This window comes from Harpegnathos saltator, unplaced genomic scaffold (genome assembly GCF_003227715.2).
Source record: "Harpegnathos saltator strain DR-91 unplaced genomic scaffold, Hsal_v8.6 scaffold587, whole genome shotgun sequence".
Lineage (NCBI taxonomy): Eukaryota > Metazoa > Arthropoda > Insecta > Hymenoptera > Formicidae > Harpegnathos > Harpegnathos saltator.
Genome location: NW_020230412.1, coordinates 781088 through 798590, shown reverse-complemented (window position 1 = coordinate 798590; position 17503 = coordinate 781088). Strand labels below are relative to the sequence as shown.

At 43.5% G+C, this 17503-nt stretch overlaps 1 protein-coding gene and 1 long non-coding RNA gene across 5 annotated transcripts; one reads left to right on the top strand and one right to left on the bottom strand.

Annotated features, from left to right (window-relative positions):
* Positions 1–1888: 1888 nt before the first annotated feature.
* On the bottom strand, positions 1889–8995 carry LOC112589697 (uncharacterized). Of its 3 annotated transcripts, XR_003113708.1 has the most exons (4): positions 8753–8995; positions 7419–7906; positions 4458–4714; positions 1889–2377 (listed from the first exon to the last, which is right to left on the bottom strand). It is a non-coding gene; the product is annotated as an uncharacterized LOC112589697 (long non-coding RNA). The 3 variants fall into 3 exon arrangements; XR_003113706.1 differs by lacking the exon at positions 1889–2377 and having other exon boundaries at positions 3275–4714; XR_003113707.1 differs by lacking the exon at positions 1889–2377 and having other exon boundaries at positions 3275–4606.
* A 745-nt stretch (positions 8996–9740) lies between these two features.
* On the top strand, positions 9741–17251 carry LOC105186953 (uncharacterized). Of its 2 annotated transcripts, XR_003113711.1 has the most exons (3): positions 9741–10416; positions 16444–16748; positions 16824–17251. XR_003113711.1 is itself a non-coding variant. In XM_011147492.3 (2 exons), the coding sequence occupies exons 1-2, from the start codon at positions 10125–10127 to the stop codon at positions 16635–16637; spliced, it is 486 nt and encodes a 161-aa protein (XP_011145794.1). In that variant the 5' UTR covers positions 9741–10124; the 3' UTR covers positions 16638–17251. The 2 variants fall into 2 exon arrangements, 1 of the variants encoding a protein (XP_011145794.1); XM_011147492.3 differs by having other exon boundaries at positions 16444–17251.
* The last annotated feature ends 252 nt before the right edge of the window (positions 17252–17503 follow it).

The following is a 17503-nucleotide window of genomic DNA, read 5'->3' as shown; positions in this document are numbered from 1 at the left end:
TCGTCGTCGTCGTCGTGAAACCGTGTCACCGTCACTCTGAAAAGTGGCTAATTTCTCTCCCTGCCTCTCGCCCCTTCCCCGCTCTCTCCGTCCCCCGGTCTCGTGTGGCAGGCGCACGCACAGACACACAGCCGCGATGCGGCTACGCGGCGCGCATCGGTGAGGAGAAAAATAAACGGCGCGACGGCGCACGCACGGATTACAAAGTGTAGGGCCAACATCCTGCGTTAAATGTCCGCCTCGCTCCGGTGCGCGCGCGCGATTTTTACGCCGTGGGTAAAATGGCGCGATTACCCTGCGGCCGCTTCAGTCTGATATACAGGACGTATCGCTGGCCGACATATCTCGACGTCGGATCGCATTCGCGACACGAGCGGCTCTCGAGGGCGCGCACTTGGAGAGACGCGAGCGTTTCGATCGAGATCGCGAATCGACGTGCGTTGTCCCGGGGAAAAATGTAAATCGAAATTTAGTGGCTGTTTAGTTGTTGCGTTCCTGCAAGTTCGCCCGGGTCTGCTGGAGATCCTAAAATGATGCATGCCAATCTGAACGGTTATAATATCCCGCGTTTTTATTTATGGCCACAATCGTAGCCCTTTTACCTAAGACCAAGTACAATAGATTATATCGATACTTAAAAGATGGGGCAATTTCCTGAAGCGCCGAAATCCGAACAGTTTCCGCAATACCGAAACACCCGTATGCCAGCCCAGACAATGTTCTGGAATACAACTTTGTCGATATATTGGAATTGTCTCATCACACAGCTGAGTGCATTTTAATGTCTACCCATTTGAGTAATGCAAATGTGTACTCAAGTGGATGGATATTATTGTAATACACCTGTGTTTATGTATATGGAGTAATAGTCGTCGGGACAAACTTTTCTGCTTCGGGAAAATTGGATCCGGGACACTTTTTATATTTAATGCGTGTCAAACCGCTATATTGTATTACGCTGTGTTACATATCTTTCCCCCTTCCTGAAATTCTCCAAACATTCAGTTTCACAACATCTCCGCTGTACAGAATTCTTGTGCATCCTGTATACTTTAATATAATTATCACGGAATTATATACTTAATATTATAGATGAATTATAGCTATTACACTGATAAATTAATATTTCATGTAAATATTACATTTTTAAATATTACGTTCTAGGTTTAATATTATATTTTAACCAAATGAGGCCAATAAATTAGGCTTATAATCACTGGATATTAAACTGATGTCCGATTTCTTCACATCTCCCAATAGCTATCTTCTATTGTAGATAAAGATATTCGCCAGATAATTAAAAATTCATTTTCTTCACTGAAGCTTCTGATTACTTATTTAATAGACAGCTATTCTTCATACTACTAACTTTCGACATAAAATGTATGTAGAATTTTATTATAAATTACCATACTCTGGCAGTAAATGTCAAGCACTGTATCCTTTTACGAACAAGATCATTCGAAAATTCGGTGTCATCCCATACTTGAAAATTGTGTTCGTTTTATTCCTTATTGTGTAAAGCCCACAAATACATCATCATCATCACCATTATCAGAAATATTGATAAAAATATTGATATTCCCCAACAAGCAATAAATCCCTTATTACGTTTGTGTTTCCATAAAAACAGCAACGATTATGTACTCTTATAATTTTTTAGGTTACGTTGAGACACTGAGATCAATATCCATCAGATATTCGCTACCTCGGATACAGCCGGTTGTTCCAACTTCTTAATAAGTTAACTGATAGTTAAATTATAAATTTATCTTCGTTTTTGCTTTAATTTAGACAAAGACAGACATGTGATTTAACTATCAGTTAACTTACCAACAGGTTGGAACAACCGGCCCATAGAAAATAAATTTATCTACCGGTTACAGACTTTACAAGAGTGAAGAAAACCGATTCTGCGAGATATATTTTGAATGAATGTTATCGAGAACTTACCTATGGGTGAAGAAATTGGGCATACAATTGCTTGACGTTGTGGCACACACGTGTCGAGAGGTGCTTTCGGACTCGCTACGGTTCATTACTAATTTAATATTTATCCGCTAATTGACGGCTCAAGTTCTCGTAGTGCCAACCCGTCCGCTTAGCCCGCTTGTATTTCTTTCTTTCTCTACGTTTCTTTCACGGCAAACGTAGTATCCGCATGAACGCACGTTCTATTTACGTCGTAGAGGAAATTTTTGAATTTCCAGAGAATGCGCCGCATCCCGCGGCAGCTGCGTCCGCGTGCACCCCCTTCGCCACTTATCCCTGTCGCCTGTGACAAGCGCAACACGGACGATATACAGACGCCGACGTATTTCCGTCTGGAACGTCAAACATCTCCACGTCGATGTCCTCCAAGCATCCGACCGTTGGCCTAACCAAAATTTATAAGTGCGGGATATACACAGTGATTGATTATTCTTGTGTTCTAATAAATTGTGCACAATAATTCAGCGCTATTGCAGAATATTCTATGTAATCATAAAAAAATCTTTCTGCGTAATTAACACATAAATTAGAGACCAGACTGTTGCTGTTTTGAAAGTAAAGTGAGTCAATCGTCATTTATTGTTCCACAATAATTGTTTAATAAACGAAAAATGTTCTTTAAAATAAAATTTTAATAGAGTCAACAAACTTGACTTATATTTTGTATTCCGCTCCGCTTTGAAAATTATCTCATTTATTTTTATACATTAAGATGGCTTTACCCTTTATGAATAATTTATCATTTTATATTGCGAGCACCACAATAGCATTAGTAAATTCTTATATCTATTATGCTGACACAAATAGAATATTTATTTATATTTTACTAATTGTATTAATATTATAGGAAAAAAGTTATGATATATTGTGTATTAATATATATTTTATTAGTTATAAATTTATGGAAACAAGTGTTTCTATATTGTAGCTAAAATCTTGAAATATGTACAGGAAGAATAATTTCGTTGGTGTAAATGAATTTTCCATTGCCTAGGAAGAATAAAAATGAAATGAAAAACTTGATTGCAAAGAAAGAAAGATTCTTACAAAAAGAAGTTTCTAATTAACCAATCGATTTAATACAGCTAAATATTCAGACGAATGTTTCCAAACGTGATAACAATACATCATTTTTCGCCATCGAATTCTCGTCTCGTCTCTATTCAGTTAACTGATATTTTTTTTCCTTTTCTGAAGAAAACGTTTCTACTACATATCGAAACATTAACTTATTCAAAAATTCACACATATCTATTAGATATAGATTTGAGAACATGCCGAAGAAATGATGACTTCTACCATTAAAGTTACTTATTAAAGCAAATTCACCTGCGAAGCTCCTCGGAAAAGTTGGAGCAAACGCGCAAACTGTTTAACTTTTTAGCTGTAAGTGACGGAATTCAAAATTCAATATGGCAGCTCCAAGTAGCTACTTTGATACTTTATTACGGATACGTATCAAACTCGGCATGTTTTTTGGTCGCAGATAACGGATTGGTTCAAGACATTCAAACTTTGTTATTTCATTTTGGGTATGCACTCAAAACTAGTATAATATTTTTCGAATCATTCATTACGGATCCCAGGGACAAATTTTCTTTAAAGTCAGTTCTGAATATTCATGTATTGTTTTATACATAGTTTATAACAAAATTTCTTGAAAAACGAGAGCTAGACCCTTCATAGAACGTGGGAAAATTTACTCCCCAACTGAACGAGAGGACAGAATCCATCGCTGCCATATTGGGTTCGTTATAAATTTCCTAAATTTGATTCCGGATTCACAGTCGGCGACCCAAAAAGCGTGGACGTATCAAGTTCAATGTAAATCCGTAGCAGATTGGTGCTATTCATGGTGCTCACATTTGAGTCATTAAGGCCATCACACACAAATGAACTTAAGCAGTAAAGAAACTGACCAATCACAATCAATTATTCTCGTAAGTTTTAAAATGGCATCCTTAAATTTCGATTGTGATCGATCGATTTGCTTACTGCTTGCACGTCTTGCTGCTTAAGTTCGTTTGTGTGTAATGGCCTTTAGCAGTAAAAAACTGGTTAACAGTTTGGCCCACTTTCCTTTCCGCGGATATTTCCGTCATTAGCAGTTAAGAGGTTAAGAGGCTCCTACTCGCGATCGACGAGAAGAAGCTGAACGCAAGAGCGTGAAGCAGGGACCCCGTAACGTTCGTAGACGTTCGTCGTCCGCCGATGATACGTGCTCGGCATGAATCACAAGTAACAGCTGACCGAGCCATCCGCGTCGACACACGGCGCGCTCCCGTTAATTTCGACGCGCGAAGAAAGCCGCGCGCACGCGCATTTTCTGATTCCGCACTTTTCGGCCGCTCCCGAGCGTGCAAAGAATTCACGGAACGAGAGAGGACGCTTGTCCTCTTCCATTTTAACCTGACGCATATGCTGCCAGGTGCTCGCGCCGCTGGCTAAAGGGTAGAGCTTCGAACCTTGTTTTCGTGCCTTATTCTTCGCGACTTCTTCGTTCGTCCGTTTCGTCCGATGTCTTTCGCTCTCTTACTTTCTCCCCGCCGGAGTGTCAGCTGTTGAATATCCTTTCACAAGGCGTTTTCCTCCGAGAGCCGATCGGTCACGATCGCTGAGAACCAGAGGATCGATTTGAAAGAAACATTGAACGCGCACTCGGAGGCGATTGTGTGCTTCGACGCGTTTCTTCAACGTATGCTCCGTTGTACTCGAGTTTTAGCTGCAATTTAGGTAAAAGTAAACGCGTTGTAATTGCGCGCCAAACACTGTTATCAAAGCAATCCCAGAGAGTAAGAAGTGAAGTTGTCAATACAATTCCGAGTGTTCGAAATTGAAAATTCTTATTGAACGGAAGCGTATGGTTTTCTTTGCGTAAATAATACATTCTCCCTCATTAATCTGCGCGTAGAAGTATCGAGATAAGGCTGAGGTGAAAAATATAAATACTCCCGTATGTTATTTTGACACATACTGGTATAAAAATTAAATATTGTGTAAAGTATTGTGTTTTCCGCTCTCACCTATATTTTATATTTTTCTACCTAGAATTGCTCGAAGAAGAAGTTGGAAGAAATAGTAAGAGGAATGAGTAGTTGAATATTTTCAAGGATATCCGGATAATATTAGGTGTATAAATGAATAATCTAAACTTTTTTAAGCGGCTAAGAAATTAAACTTCAAACAATTAAATTTTCCAGCTCTTTTACAGTTATGTAGTGTTAACATATAGCTATTAAAATTACATTTACATAGCAGGAGGTTCAACATAACCTCAACAATTATTTAGTTCAGTACAGTGAAAAATTGCAACAGATAAGGTGCATGTCCAACACTACATTCTTTACGAATTCCAACAAGAAAAAAATGCTGCGAATCGATTTGTTCCTTTCTCAGCGAAGGTGTTGTATCGTATGATGTGTATGCATTTTGGTTTAGACGGTTTAACCCTTTCACTGCTGAATTAACTTCCCTTGAGAAAATTATTAAAATATTTGATAGTCCTACGTTTTTTGGGCCGCTGATTACGAATCTAAAGTCAAATTTACAAAATTCAAAATGGCGGGCTCAATACGGCGATCATGATGTACAAAATTATTGAAAATTCCAATTATTATTGATGGTGTATGGGTTTTTCGGGTCGCTAATTACGAATCTGAAGTCAGATTTGCAAAATTCAAAATGACTCAATTCAAAAAAATTCAAAATGATTCAATATGGCGACCATAATGTACGAAATTGATAAAAATTCCGATTATTATTGATGATGTATGGGTGATGATGTATGGATTTTTCGAATCGCTGATTACGAATCTTTTGAGTAAAATAATATTGATAGTATGGATAAGATGGAGATACAAAATGAAAAAACTAGGAAAATAGCTAAAAAGTGCAAAAAAATCAAATTTCCGCCGTTTTTGTAGAAATATTTGTTTATAAAAAAAAATCTAACCTGCAAAGAATACTGAAAAAAATATATGTTTTTGTACAACATCAGAAAAATATTTGGTGAAAATTTCAGACCTCTACATTCAATACTCTCCGAGGAATTGACTTTTCCCCGATAAAAGCATTTTTTTCAACTTTGATTTGTTATAAATAATCACAAATGAATAGTTGGGTATAAAAATCTATTGGAATATGTTGAACAACTATTCAGTTATCTGGAAAACTCAAATCCCCGATTAGTTTTTCAAAATTATATGATTTACAACATAAAATTGAACCAAGAACAGGTGGGAAGTATACTTCCCACTAACAGTGAAAGGGTTAAAAGCGACGATTTCAGTCTGAGTGACAAAGAACGTCCTAGAGATCCTCGAAAGTGCGGTCATAATGATTTGAAGCAACTGCTTGCTGAGAATTCAGCACGAACGCAAAAAGAGCTTGCAGAGCTATTAGAAATAACGCAACAAACTATTTTCAAACACCTACACGAGATGGACAAGATTCAGAAAGAAGGAAAGTGGGTTCCGCATGGACTTACTGAAGCCAACAAAAGTCAACAAGTGGCAGTGTGTCTTTCTCTTCTCAATAAGCAGCGTAGGAAGTCTTTCTTGTGAAAAATTGTTACGGGTGATGAGAAGTGGATACTCTATGACAATCCGAAATGCAGAAAGTCATGAATAAATCCCGGCGTACCATCAACATCGGTCGCAAAGCCGAAACACTTCGGAAGGAAGATTCTGCTCTGCATTTGATCAGATATGAAGTACGTGATTTATTATGAGCTATTAAAACCGAAAACCGAAACAATTACTGCGGACCGCTACCAACATCAATTAATCCATTTGAGTCAAGAATTGGAACGAAAACGCTCGTATAGCAGCAAAAGAGAACGTCCTGTGGAATTGTTGCATTATAACGCTAAGCCACACATTGCTTCTAAGACAAAAAACATCATAATGAGTCCTGGCTGGGACGTCTTGCAGCACCCGGCATGTTCACCAGACATCGCCCCTAACGATTTCCGAACACTTGTTCCGGTCGATGCAACATGCCTTGTCCGATACGCACTTCAAATCAATGGATGAGATCTGAAAATGGCTTGACGACTTTAACGTGTCCAAAGACACAACATTTTTCCGACATGGAATTCATCAGCTGCCTGAAAAACGGCTTAAATTTACATAGATAGAAAATAGAAAACAACAGCGAATACTTTGATTGAAACATTTGTTTCTTTTAAAATAAATCTTTAATTTAGCTGAAAGATTTGGATTATTCATTTGCACAGGTAATACCAGAGACTCTCGACTGGAATCTTGACAGCATTAAAACGATGTTAGGCGCGCAATGTTACGCGATCTCGGAATTTTTCGAATAACTCGCGAGTGTTTCGCGGACTCTCGCCGAAAGTAAATTAAATCGAACGTTCCACAACGCTCGCGGTAATACGTAGTCTACGGCATTTTCAAAAATCGTACCGCATGCCTCGTGAGCGTGTCTCCCATTATGCCGTTCATAAGCGTGGAAAATGATAACCGGGCTGGTAATCGTCTTCGGTGCGAGCTAAAGTCGCGGTATTAACTACATCCTGGTGCGGGACCCCTGCAGATCGGTTTCTCCCTAATTTTTGACGATACTCTGACGTCACGGTGTACCCGAGAGCCCCGGCGTGTTCCGGTCTGGCTGACCGAGGCCGGAAGTAGCAACCCAATGGGGAACGTGCGGACTCGAAACTCGAAATCCCCCTCGGATATCGATGTTCCCGCGTTTAAGCGAGGAGGAAGTCGGCGTTTCGTCGGAGATGCAGCCGCCGTGTCGGAACGAGAGGTCGAGAGAGGATACGTTCGAAACAATAACTCGTGAGAATAACGCCGAGATTTACAGAATTTCTTTCTCCTCGTGAGAGTATCAGTGATGTCTTTTCGTGTCGTTGAACTCTGATTTGTTCGGCCAGTGATGGAAAAGTCTGCAACATTTTTGCCTCCTTGAAATTAATCTGCATTGATATAAAATTAAAAGTTTTCCATTAAGATTCATTCAAGTCTTGTCGAGTCTACAAAGCATCCAATATCCAAAAATCCAAAATAAAATTTCTTTCGACGATCTTCAAAGAGTACATTATTTTCACAATTACATTGTTCACAAATAATTTAGTTTCAAATTGCAATTACATTGTTCACAAACAAGTTTATAATTTCAAACAAGGCGACGATAGTTAGTAATGAGAAAAAACAGAAGCGAGAAGAATCGATTTTGTGAAAATATATATAGCGGTAAGCGAGCGAATAATTAGTGACAAAAGGTCGCAACGCTCTTATTTTTAACAAATTTTGCAATTCGTATTCAACAACAGAATTTACTTTTTAGCTTTTCAACTCTCAAGATATTAATTTCTTTTACCGAATACTGAATGTGTTCTGAAGTTCATCGAGATAAAAGCGTTGCAATCTTTCCGTCATCAAATGTACAGTCAGTGGAAGAAATTTTGTAACGTATTCACCTCGACGAATTTCAGAACGTATTCGATATTCGATAAAGGAGAAGTTGTAAATTAGTGTGCAATTTCCATGAAATAAACTTTCCTATAGCGAATGCTAAATGCGTTTTGAAATTTTTATTGAGATAAAACCTTTCAATCTTTCTGCCACTGCCTGTACAATGCGACGTATTCTTCGTATGTCACGATAAATTAATCGTGCGAAAACCGCATAATTACTGTTACGACGGCTTATTTATACGTCGTGCCAAAAGTTCTATGTGCCTGAGAAAGATTTGCGGCGACTCGGAGGGCGATTCTCCGCCTGGAACTTACTTCCACTTGGTCTCTCCCTCTCCTTCTCGCTCTCCGTCTGCTTCACCTGCTCGGTTGACCGTTTTTTCTTCTTGCTGCAAAACTTGCCGCAAAAATGCCAGAGGCAGCCGTGCCCACGACAGTTGAACGAATTGTTCGGTAATCTTATTAGCGAGCGCGCTTACGCGATCATAAACCTTCGCCAAAAGCGCTACTTCTCGCAAACTTCTCACTGGACGTTTTCTTTTTTTCCTCAAAAAGTGATTAATATCGAAATTTTATTAATATAGAAATTTTCCAACAGAGATACAGAATAACCGAATAACGTTTATTAAACAGATAGGGGAAGAAGATTATAAATTATGAAACAAAAATAGAAAGAAATATAAGAACGAAGGGAGAGGGGAGGAGAGAGAGTGGGAACAGAAAGAGAGAGAGAGAGAGAGAGAGAGAGAGAGAGAGAGAGGCAGAGATTCTGACAACGCACTTTTCTCACGTGCGATCGGTCACACACACACATACACGGTGGCTCGATTCGGAAACAAATTCGAAGGCAGAAAGCTCGTCTCGAAACACGATCGTGATCACTCTATACAAGGCGCTACTTATAAAAAAAAAAGAAAAGGAGGAGAGAGGAGAAAAGGAAAAGAACGAGAAGAAAAGGCAGAAGGTAAGCTCGACACTGCGTACTCGGCTCTTCCCTTCCACGCGGCGAGCGAGAGATCGCTTAGCATAATCCGTTGGACGCTCTCGAGCGAACGAGGACAAGGTGGTGGGGGGACACGTGGAGCGCGCACGCGCGCGCGTTCAAAGGAACGGAAACGGACGGCGTTCGGTGGCCGCGTACGCGACAAGGACGACGCGAAGAAAAACTCGCGCCATTTTTGCCGCGCAGTTCGCTCTGCGCACCAATCAGATTTGAACTGCCGCGACTGGTGGTGGGAGCCACCGGACCTCGTGGCTCCGCTTAAACGGACAACGTGAACGAGCTGGTTTCGCCGTCCGGAAGGTTCCGAGTAGAACGAGTTTGGCCGTGAAACGGTGAGGACTGCGCCGGTCGTCCGCCCGATTTCGAGAGGTAGGTGCGTGACGTTGCGGAGAGCGGTCGTCGAGCGTTCGGGAGGAATCATCACAGAGAAGTCGACGGGATCGAGCGAATTCGCGCGGCTGGCGAATCTACCGGACCTGCGGCAGCCGTCGGCGGGCAGAAACGGGCAGAATCGAGCGAAGTACGCGAAGGCGCGTCGTACCTGTCGCGCCCAGCCGAGCGCGTGCACTTTGCGCGGGAAAGCGGCGGCAATTGTCGGGATCGATAAGGACTCGCACGGGAAAATCCGTTCTCGCTTGACTCGACCACACGCACCCGCTGGAAAACGCCACAGAGGTTCTCGAAATGCTGGTAGCTTCGATCTGCTGCGAAGTCTACGTTACGGTGTTGCCCAACACGACCATGGCCTCGCGAGTACCACGCTGCTTGTTCGGCCGGCCGAGCTCCCGCGAGACCATCGAGCTGCTCCAGGAGGCGTTGGACGAGGAGAGGAGCAAGTTCGCCAAGCGATGGGGAGTGGATCCCTGCGCCGAAGATAAGGAGAACAATTATCAGAGACGGACCAACGAGAGGAGCGAGCCAGCGTGCAACAAAAAACGGAATAGTAATCCGTATTCAAGGCAGACCAGCATTCACGGTGAGCAACATTTTTTTTCCGCGCCAAGTGTCGGCGGAGCGCACCTCCTCGATGTATCGGCGATATTGGGCGCGCTCGTGTTCGCGCGCGCGCGCGCGCGCGCGAATTCAATCGAGACGTTACGCGACCGCGGAATATGCATGAGGCAAGATGAGTCACGCGCGACGCCCGTTCGGAAATTTTCTGCCGCCGCGCGAGCGCATTTTCGAGCACTCCGTGGGAAAGGGACATACCCGCGCGACGTCTTTCGGCCGGTCGGCCGGCGGCGTTTTCTCGGCTTTGACGCTCGTGCGTCCGGTCTAAAAATACCTCTTACACATAACTCAATATGGCATAGCAACGTGATGTTCGCAGGAGACGGGAAACGAATTATGCAACGATAGGCTGTCCTCGCCGCGGACGGTCGAGCGATTCAGGTCTCGACTGGCCGGCGCGGTAACTAAGAGATCGAGGAGAGAGGTCCAACGTCGAAGATTAGCTGTGGCGCGATATCGATACGCGAACTTTTGCGCCATCGGAGTAGCCGCGACCGCGAGGTGGGAGTGCGGATCCGCCGCGCCGCTCTCTCGCGGCGTTGCGCGCGGTTTTTGGCGGGAAAGCCGCGGCCCCGCTCGTGGAGGGGGAAGTTGGGCGCGCGGCCTGGTCGCGTGGCTCCGACCTGTTTTCTTATTCTAAGCCCGTCCCTCTCTTCCGTCTTCACCCCTGCTTCCTCGTCTGCGCGGCTCGTTCCTTGCCTGAGTGTTCTCGGCTTCTTGTCTTACGCGCTCTTTCCAGCGACCTGCCCGTCCCGCTGGGCTATCGTTCTTGCGCCAGAAGCACGCGTCGCGCCGCTCGTCCACGAGAGTTCACGTGGCCAAACCTTGGCCGGCGGACTCTCGGCGTTTCCTTTCTCTACTAATGACACCTCGTTTCCGCAATGACGGTTTCTCGCGGCTATTTCCAATAGACTCCTCTTGGCCAAAGATCTGCTTGTCAGCGAGACCATCTCGGTCGGATAATCGTTCGCTGCGTAATTTCCCGGTTCTTAACGTTGTGCGTGTCTTTGTGGTCGAGCCTGTCGAATAGGGACCAGGTCAAATTGACCCCTGGGTCCTGTTAGCTGTGTGTTTCGCTTACGTATTTATTGTTGGAGAAACAGTGGGGAAAGTGTCGTGAAACGTTTCTCTCAGGGCGAGGGGAAAATACTTGAGTCCCAGGAGAAATATTTTGCGATTCTTTTCTCACTGTTTCTCCTATGGTGAATATACAAACGAAACATATGGCTAGCATCATCCGGTCTGCCCCACTCGAATGCGCTTCAATAGACGGCAGTTGAAGCGGATGCAACGAAAATACAATGCAAATTCGAAGAATATATACGTGTATACACACACGAGGACGATCTTATGATAAAAGTTGCTTTAAAATTTTGTAGCCGAAAAATATGTACCAACATTTCGCCTCGATCGATTATCCTTCCACGCCATATGCGCAATTTATATCTTTGAAGAACCAAATTCCAATTTAGAAACAGTTCTACTAACCTCGATTACTATTCTGATCCAACTTTCGGCAGTTGCATCATGCTCGGGAAAGTATCGACTGGCTCGTACCAACCGGCGACCAAATGTACATGCGGAAGAAAGTGCTCGTGTTATCACGGGAGCGAGAGAGAAGACAGATAAAGAGAGGAACGCATGGCGTATGATCGTGAGAAAGTCTGCTTGCTGGGTTTGCGCGGGGTGCAACGACGCGCTGGCGTCGAAGGCTACGATTAAAAGTGAATCACTCTCGTGAATCATACTTTCGTGGCGAGCGGCGCGAAGTACCTGAAGGGTCTCGTCGTGAGTCATCGAAAGGGCCCTAAATTCTAAGGAGTAAGACGAACTCGCGATCGCATTCCTTGGATTCTTCGGCTCTGACATAGCCGTGTGTGACTGCTCGCTCGATTGTCGCATGGAGCATTGCGCACAATGGACATATTTTTTCGACCAAGGTGTGCAATATTTTGCATGTTCTCGCATGCGAGACACTGGAATGACGATTTTCGTTGAAGGTAGAATTAGAATCTCGTTGACTCGAAAACGATCGGCGAGATGTCGCGACAGAGTGTGTTGCATCACTTAAAAGCTTGAGTATCTTCTCGATGCATTTCGAAACACGGCCGATAACAGAATGCGCTTCCGAGTGATCTACAGAGAATAAATTTGTGTATCGAATGAAAAAGTGTGCAAACCTTTCTACTTGTATACAGTCGCGGCCGCGAATGTTGATGCGCACCCTTTTTTTCGGTGCATTTCGGAACACACATCTAACAATCAATGAGGAAACTCATCCGAGAATTCTCGAAAACTAATTTGTCCATTGGACGTCGACTGTGCGCCGAAATACATCGAAAGAAACGTACGTCGACGTTTATGACCGCAGTGTACAAATTCGGACACGTTTTTGACGCATTTCAGAACACAATGTTTAAACATTTAATATGGGAATCCAATCTTTGAAACTGCGTTCGCTTGGGACGTTTTCACGCCGATTACATTATTTTATCTTTATTAATATTCATTGCATGTATCGAAAGAAAATAGAATGACCCTTTCAGCATGAAATATCGTCCAAAGCGAACGAGCCGAAGAATTTCTTGAAAATAAGCTTTTCCATTGGCTGCGTTTCGAAGTGCATCGAACAAAAAGTGTATCAATTCTTTATGTTCGCGATCGCATATGTACCAACTGGACATAAACCGATTAAATTAGTCGAACCTGCCCCAATCTAACCTAACCCAACTACTATCTTTGATCGGTTGATTCTTATTCACTGTAGTGCACGCGCAACTGGAACAGTTCCTCGTTCATTCGAACTCGGTCATCGTACCGAAGGGTACCGAAAACTTACTTTTTTCAAGCTCCTCAGCCGCGATCCCATGCCTATAATCCGTCCTGATAATTTTCTACAACGTGACTCCTTGAGCAGGGACGCGACAACACGAGACCCTCGAAAATTCAACGAAGCGGTACGACGTAGTGCGGCTCAACCAGGTCTTTTTCCACCGACACCTGTTAGCCCTTCCTACGGGCCCATGACGACTAGTGTCTCTCTTCCCACGATTAAATCAGACTCGCGAACACGCGATACCGTGCCACGAGACCTTACGAAGGTCACGCACCACCTGCTGGGATAAGCTGCGCTCTCAGTGCAAGTAGTCTAGAGATGGCGGCGAAGGACTGGCGAAATGCGTCTCACTCGCTCATCTAATGAACTGAGAAGCAAGGTGTCGTCAATAGAGGAACGGAACAAAGTTAGATCCTTTCATCTACTTCACACGGTTTGGCTCGAAAATGGCGGCGATCGTGGCTCAGCTGATTAACCACATACCGTCAGGTCAAAAATTATTTTCGTTTTTTGGAACTTTTTATACTACAGTCGGCATTGTAATTGTTTTTCTTCTGAAAATTCTCACTGGTATTTTGGGATATGTTTAAACTATGTTTTGATTATTTCTGATTACATCTTAAACTATGTTTTGATTACTCTGTTCATTCACACAACTAAACCATAATATTACACATAGTATCACGTACACCAACACAGATTCTCCAAAATGGCGGCCGTGAGAGGACCTAACTTTGTTCCGTTCCTCTATTTACGGACCTTGGATGTCGTCGGTGCTCATTGACACAAAGCAACCATCGACGACGTCTTCTCTTATCAGCATCTTCCCTTTAAGACTTCGTCGAAGCAGCTGATGTGAGGCTAAAGCGAGCGTTACGTCCCTACACAAGATCGACACGTCCCTCATTGGAAGGACAGTTTGAACTTCCATCTTTCGTGGCAACGATTGGGCAGAAAAAAAAGCATCCTTTTCTCGTACAACCGAGCCGAGGAAAATATACAGACGCGCACAGATCCTATCGCGAAAACGAAGAGCAGTCGCAGCACATTATTTCCCGCGTCATGATGGTAGTAGAATACGACCCACGGTTCTCCGGGTCCCAACGACGACGAGAGATCGACAAAAGCCACCCTCGATCACGAATTAAAGTGCTCGCGTGGTACGGCTTTCCCGAAAAATCGGGGACGCCTCGAACACTGGTCCGCGGGACATTCTTCTTAGCCCGGATGAAAACGCGCCATAGACGCGGGAGTGCCGCGCTCGGATCCGCAAACAAAGAGGAATTTCCAGGGCTCAGTCCCGCCGGAGGGACATATGGACAGGTAGGCGTTCGGGACGCCTTCCAGGACGCACGTCTAGGATCTGCCTCGCGGCACGTCGATGCACGTGGAAGCAGATGTCGGCGAGCGAAATCGCGAACGCGACTTGTGCTCCGGGAAAAAGGTGCGAGGAGGAGAGAAAAGAGGAGAAAAGGAAGAGCGGGAGAAAGAGGAGCGCCGGTCGAGGAAGAGTTTGGTTTCGCGCGCCATATGGCGAACCGATACTAAGAAGAGAGAAACGTAGAGAAAGGATCGTGTCCTCGACATATGGCCGTTTCGTGGATTTTTTCTCGTCGCTTTTCTCTCCCTCTCTTTGGCCTGTTTTTGTTATCAAGTCAGAGCAACGCGATACGCCATTTTTCGGCACTTGGACCACCTTCCCCCCCCCCTCCTTCTCTGTCAAGCTCTCTCAAGCCAGTAGAGGAGAGTTGTGTTTACAAGGATAATTTCGGGCGCGGTAATCCACCCGATGAGATCCACCCTGCGACCGTAAAACTGCGTCGCAAACGGAAGGGAAGGAAAATCTGTTTGAGAGAAACACCAAAGTACCCTGAGCAGTGTTTACGCAGAGCCAATCCGACGTGTTAAAACCTTGTCTCTCGCGGACGAGCACGCGCACATACATCTTTCCGTATTTCTATCGAAGCTCGTAGACACGAGGAGATTTCGCCAAACCGGTACGGCGAACGTTAGATCGCACCTGTCAGTCGGCGAAGAAAGAAAAAAGGGAGAAAAAGACGGAATATAAAAGGAAACGAGGGTAGAGCGCTCAGATGGCTACCTGATCGAAAGTAGGGTGCCCTTAAGACGATGTTGCGTCCGTGTGTAGTCTTTGTGTGGAAATTTCACGCTGCTCCCGCGAGATGCTCTCATACAGGTTACGCAGCGTCGTAACGAGATGACCTCGGTGACTCTGTTCAATCTCGTGAGTCGCCGCTGAAGCACGAGGGAACGTTCTCGTTACTTTCACGCAATTCACGGCCTCAAGCGCACTGAGCTTCAATAAAGCTTCAGCATTTGCTGAGGCAATACCTGCTAGTCCTTCTGATTGCTCCCGTACAATGTATGGTGTGACGTGTCAAATTATCAAAATGACAGACGAGTCGAGTAATCAACAGACACAGTGTATACGCACATCCAGACACAATGCAAACAATTAGAAAGACTGGCGAGCTTGTACGGCTAATCTGCCATTTTGAATACTTGACGTGTCATCATATCGTTTCATATTATATTCAGTACCATATCATACATCGTATTATATCACGTCGTATAAACGTCATATACTATATCGTGCCATATCGTATCGTATTCTATCCGGGCACGAGATGGGAATAATTGAAAAAGACTTGAAGGGGTAATGAGTCTCGGCTTAATGAATAGTAATGTAAGTAATGTTAAGAGGCTTCGTTGAAGCTTAATATACACGGTTGCACCGTACAATGCACGCATCGGGTGAAGCGAGTAGATAGCTTATCATATTCTTGTCATATTATATCGTTATGTTTCTTATCACGACATGCTTACTATTTGGTTGGTTTTTCTAACAATTTACTAATATATATAACGATAGGTATTTTTTATATGTACACATATGTGTTTTTTTAAGTAACCACTTGTGCAACTAAATCGGAAACTTAAGGAGTAAAATTTAGAATTTTGGTAAATGTACAAGCACAAAACTCTTTCGAAGACAACTATTCCATGAAAACAAGCTGTTTCAATCGTTCGAGTTGTCCGATCAGTCAAACATTCTAAACATCTGCTAGGATTGTCGCAATCCTGACGACCAAGAAACGCGTTATTTATATATTCCCGTTGCTTTTCCTGTTGCAGAGTACTGGCGAGCTCGAAAGATGTGCGACGTGAGCAAAAAACCTTTGACGTCTTCGGTGGACGTGTCGAAGCAACAGAATGTGGAGTCGTCGAAGGCGCCGAAGACATCTACAATGACGGCGATCGCATCGGCGGCGAAGACGATGTCGCCGAAGAAGATAATGTCGCCGAAGAAGACGATGGCGTCGAAGTGAAACATGCATCTTTAACGGTCGCTTATGTACATCAGACTTTATCTATGCTACCAGAACTTACATATTTATTCCCTCGCCATTTCCGAGCGTTATTATCATCGAGTTGTTGAGGTAATTCCTCTTATAGTTAATCGCGCGATCGAGGTATATTAATTGAATTCTGTAAATAATTCGAATTATGTTTAGACTTATGGAGGTCTAGATGGACTCACTATCGTAGTATAATCGCCATTTCCGCCTGAAATGGTCGTTTTTTACGATCGATGAATCATCGTCTCGACTTGGAACGCGCTCGGGTTGGAGTTCTCGCTCCCCTCGACAGCCCGAGCACTCGCGATTCACCGTCGTGTTGACAGCTTCTGACGGATTTCGCGTCGCGTCTGTTAGAGATTCCTTATCAGCAAGAATAGTCCATCGAAAGCCTGAAACGGTCGCTTCCTGGAAGAAGCGGCGATGCAGCACCTCCAAAGACTACCGATTATAAAACGCCAACTCGCAGCTCCGCACTCTCGTTACGCGAGAGACAGGAGAAATTCCTATATCGGTTTAGGATTAAGAAACTCTTCTAGTCATTTAGTAATTTAACGAATAATAAACTATCGTGCTTTCATTCATATCTGTGTTGCTTTTATTTCTCACCTTTATCGCACATCGACCGGCGGAGTAACTTTAATGTGTCGACTAGGTTAGGTTATCGAGATTTTCTAATCGTACGTATTATTGGTATCGTTGCTTATTATTGATTGATTATTTAAAAAAAACATGGTGCGTCAAATCAATAATCTATTATTGTAGTTTTTTATGTTAAAGTTGTATCTTATAGTCAGAAACATACAAAGATATGTTCTCTCATTGAACATCGATTG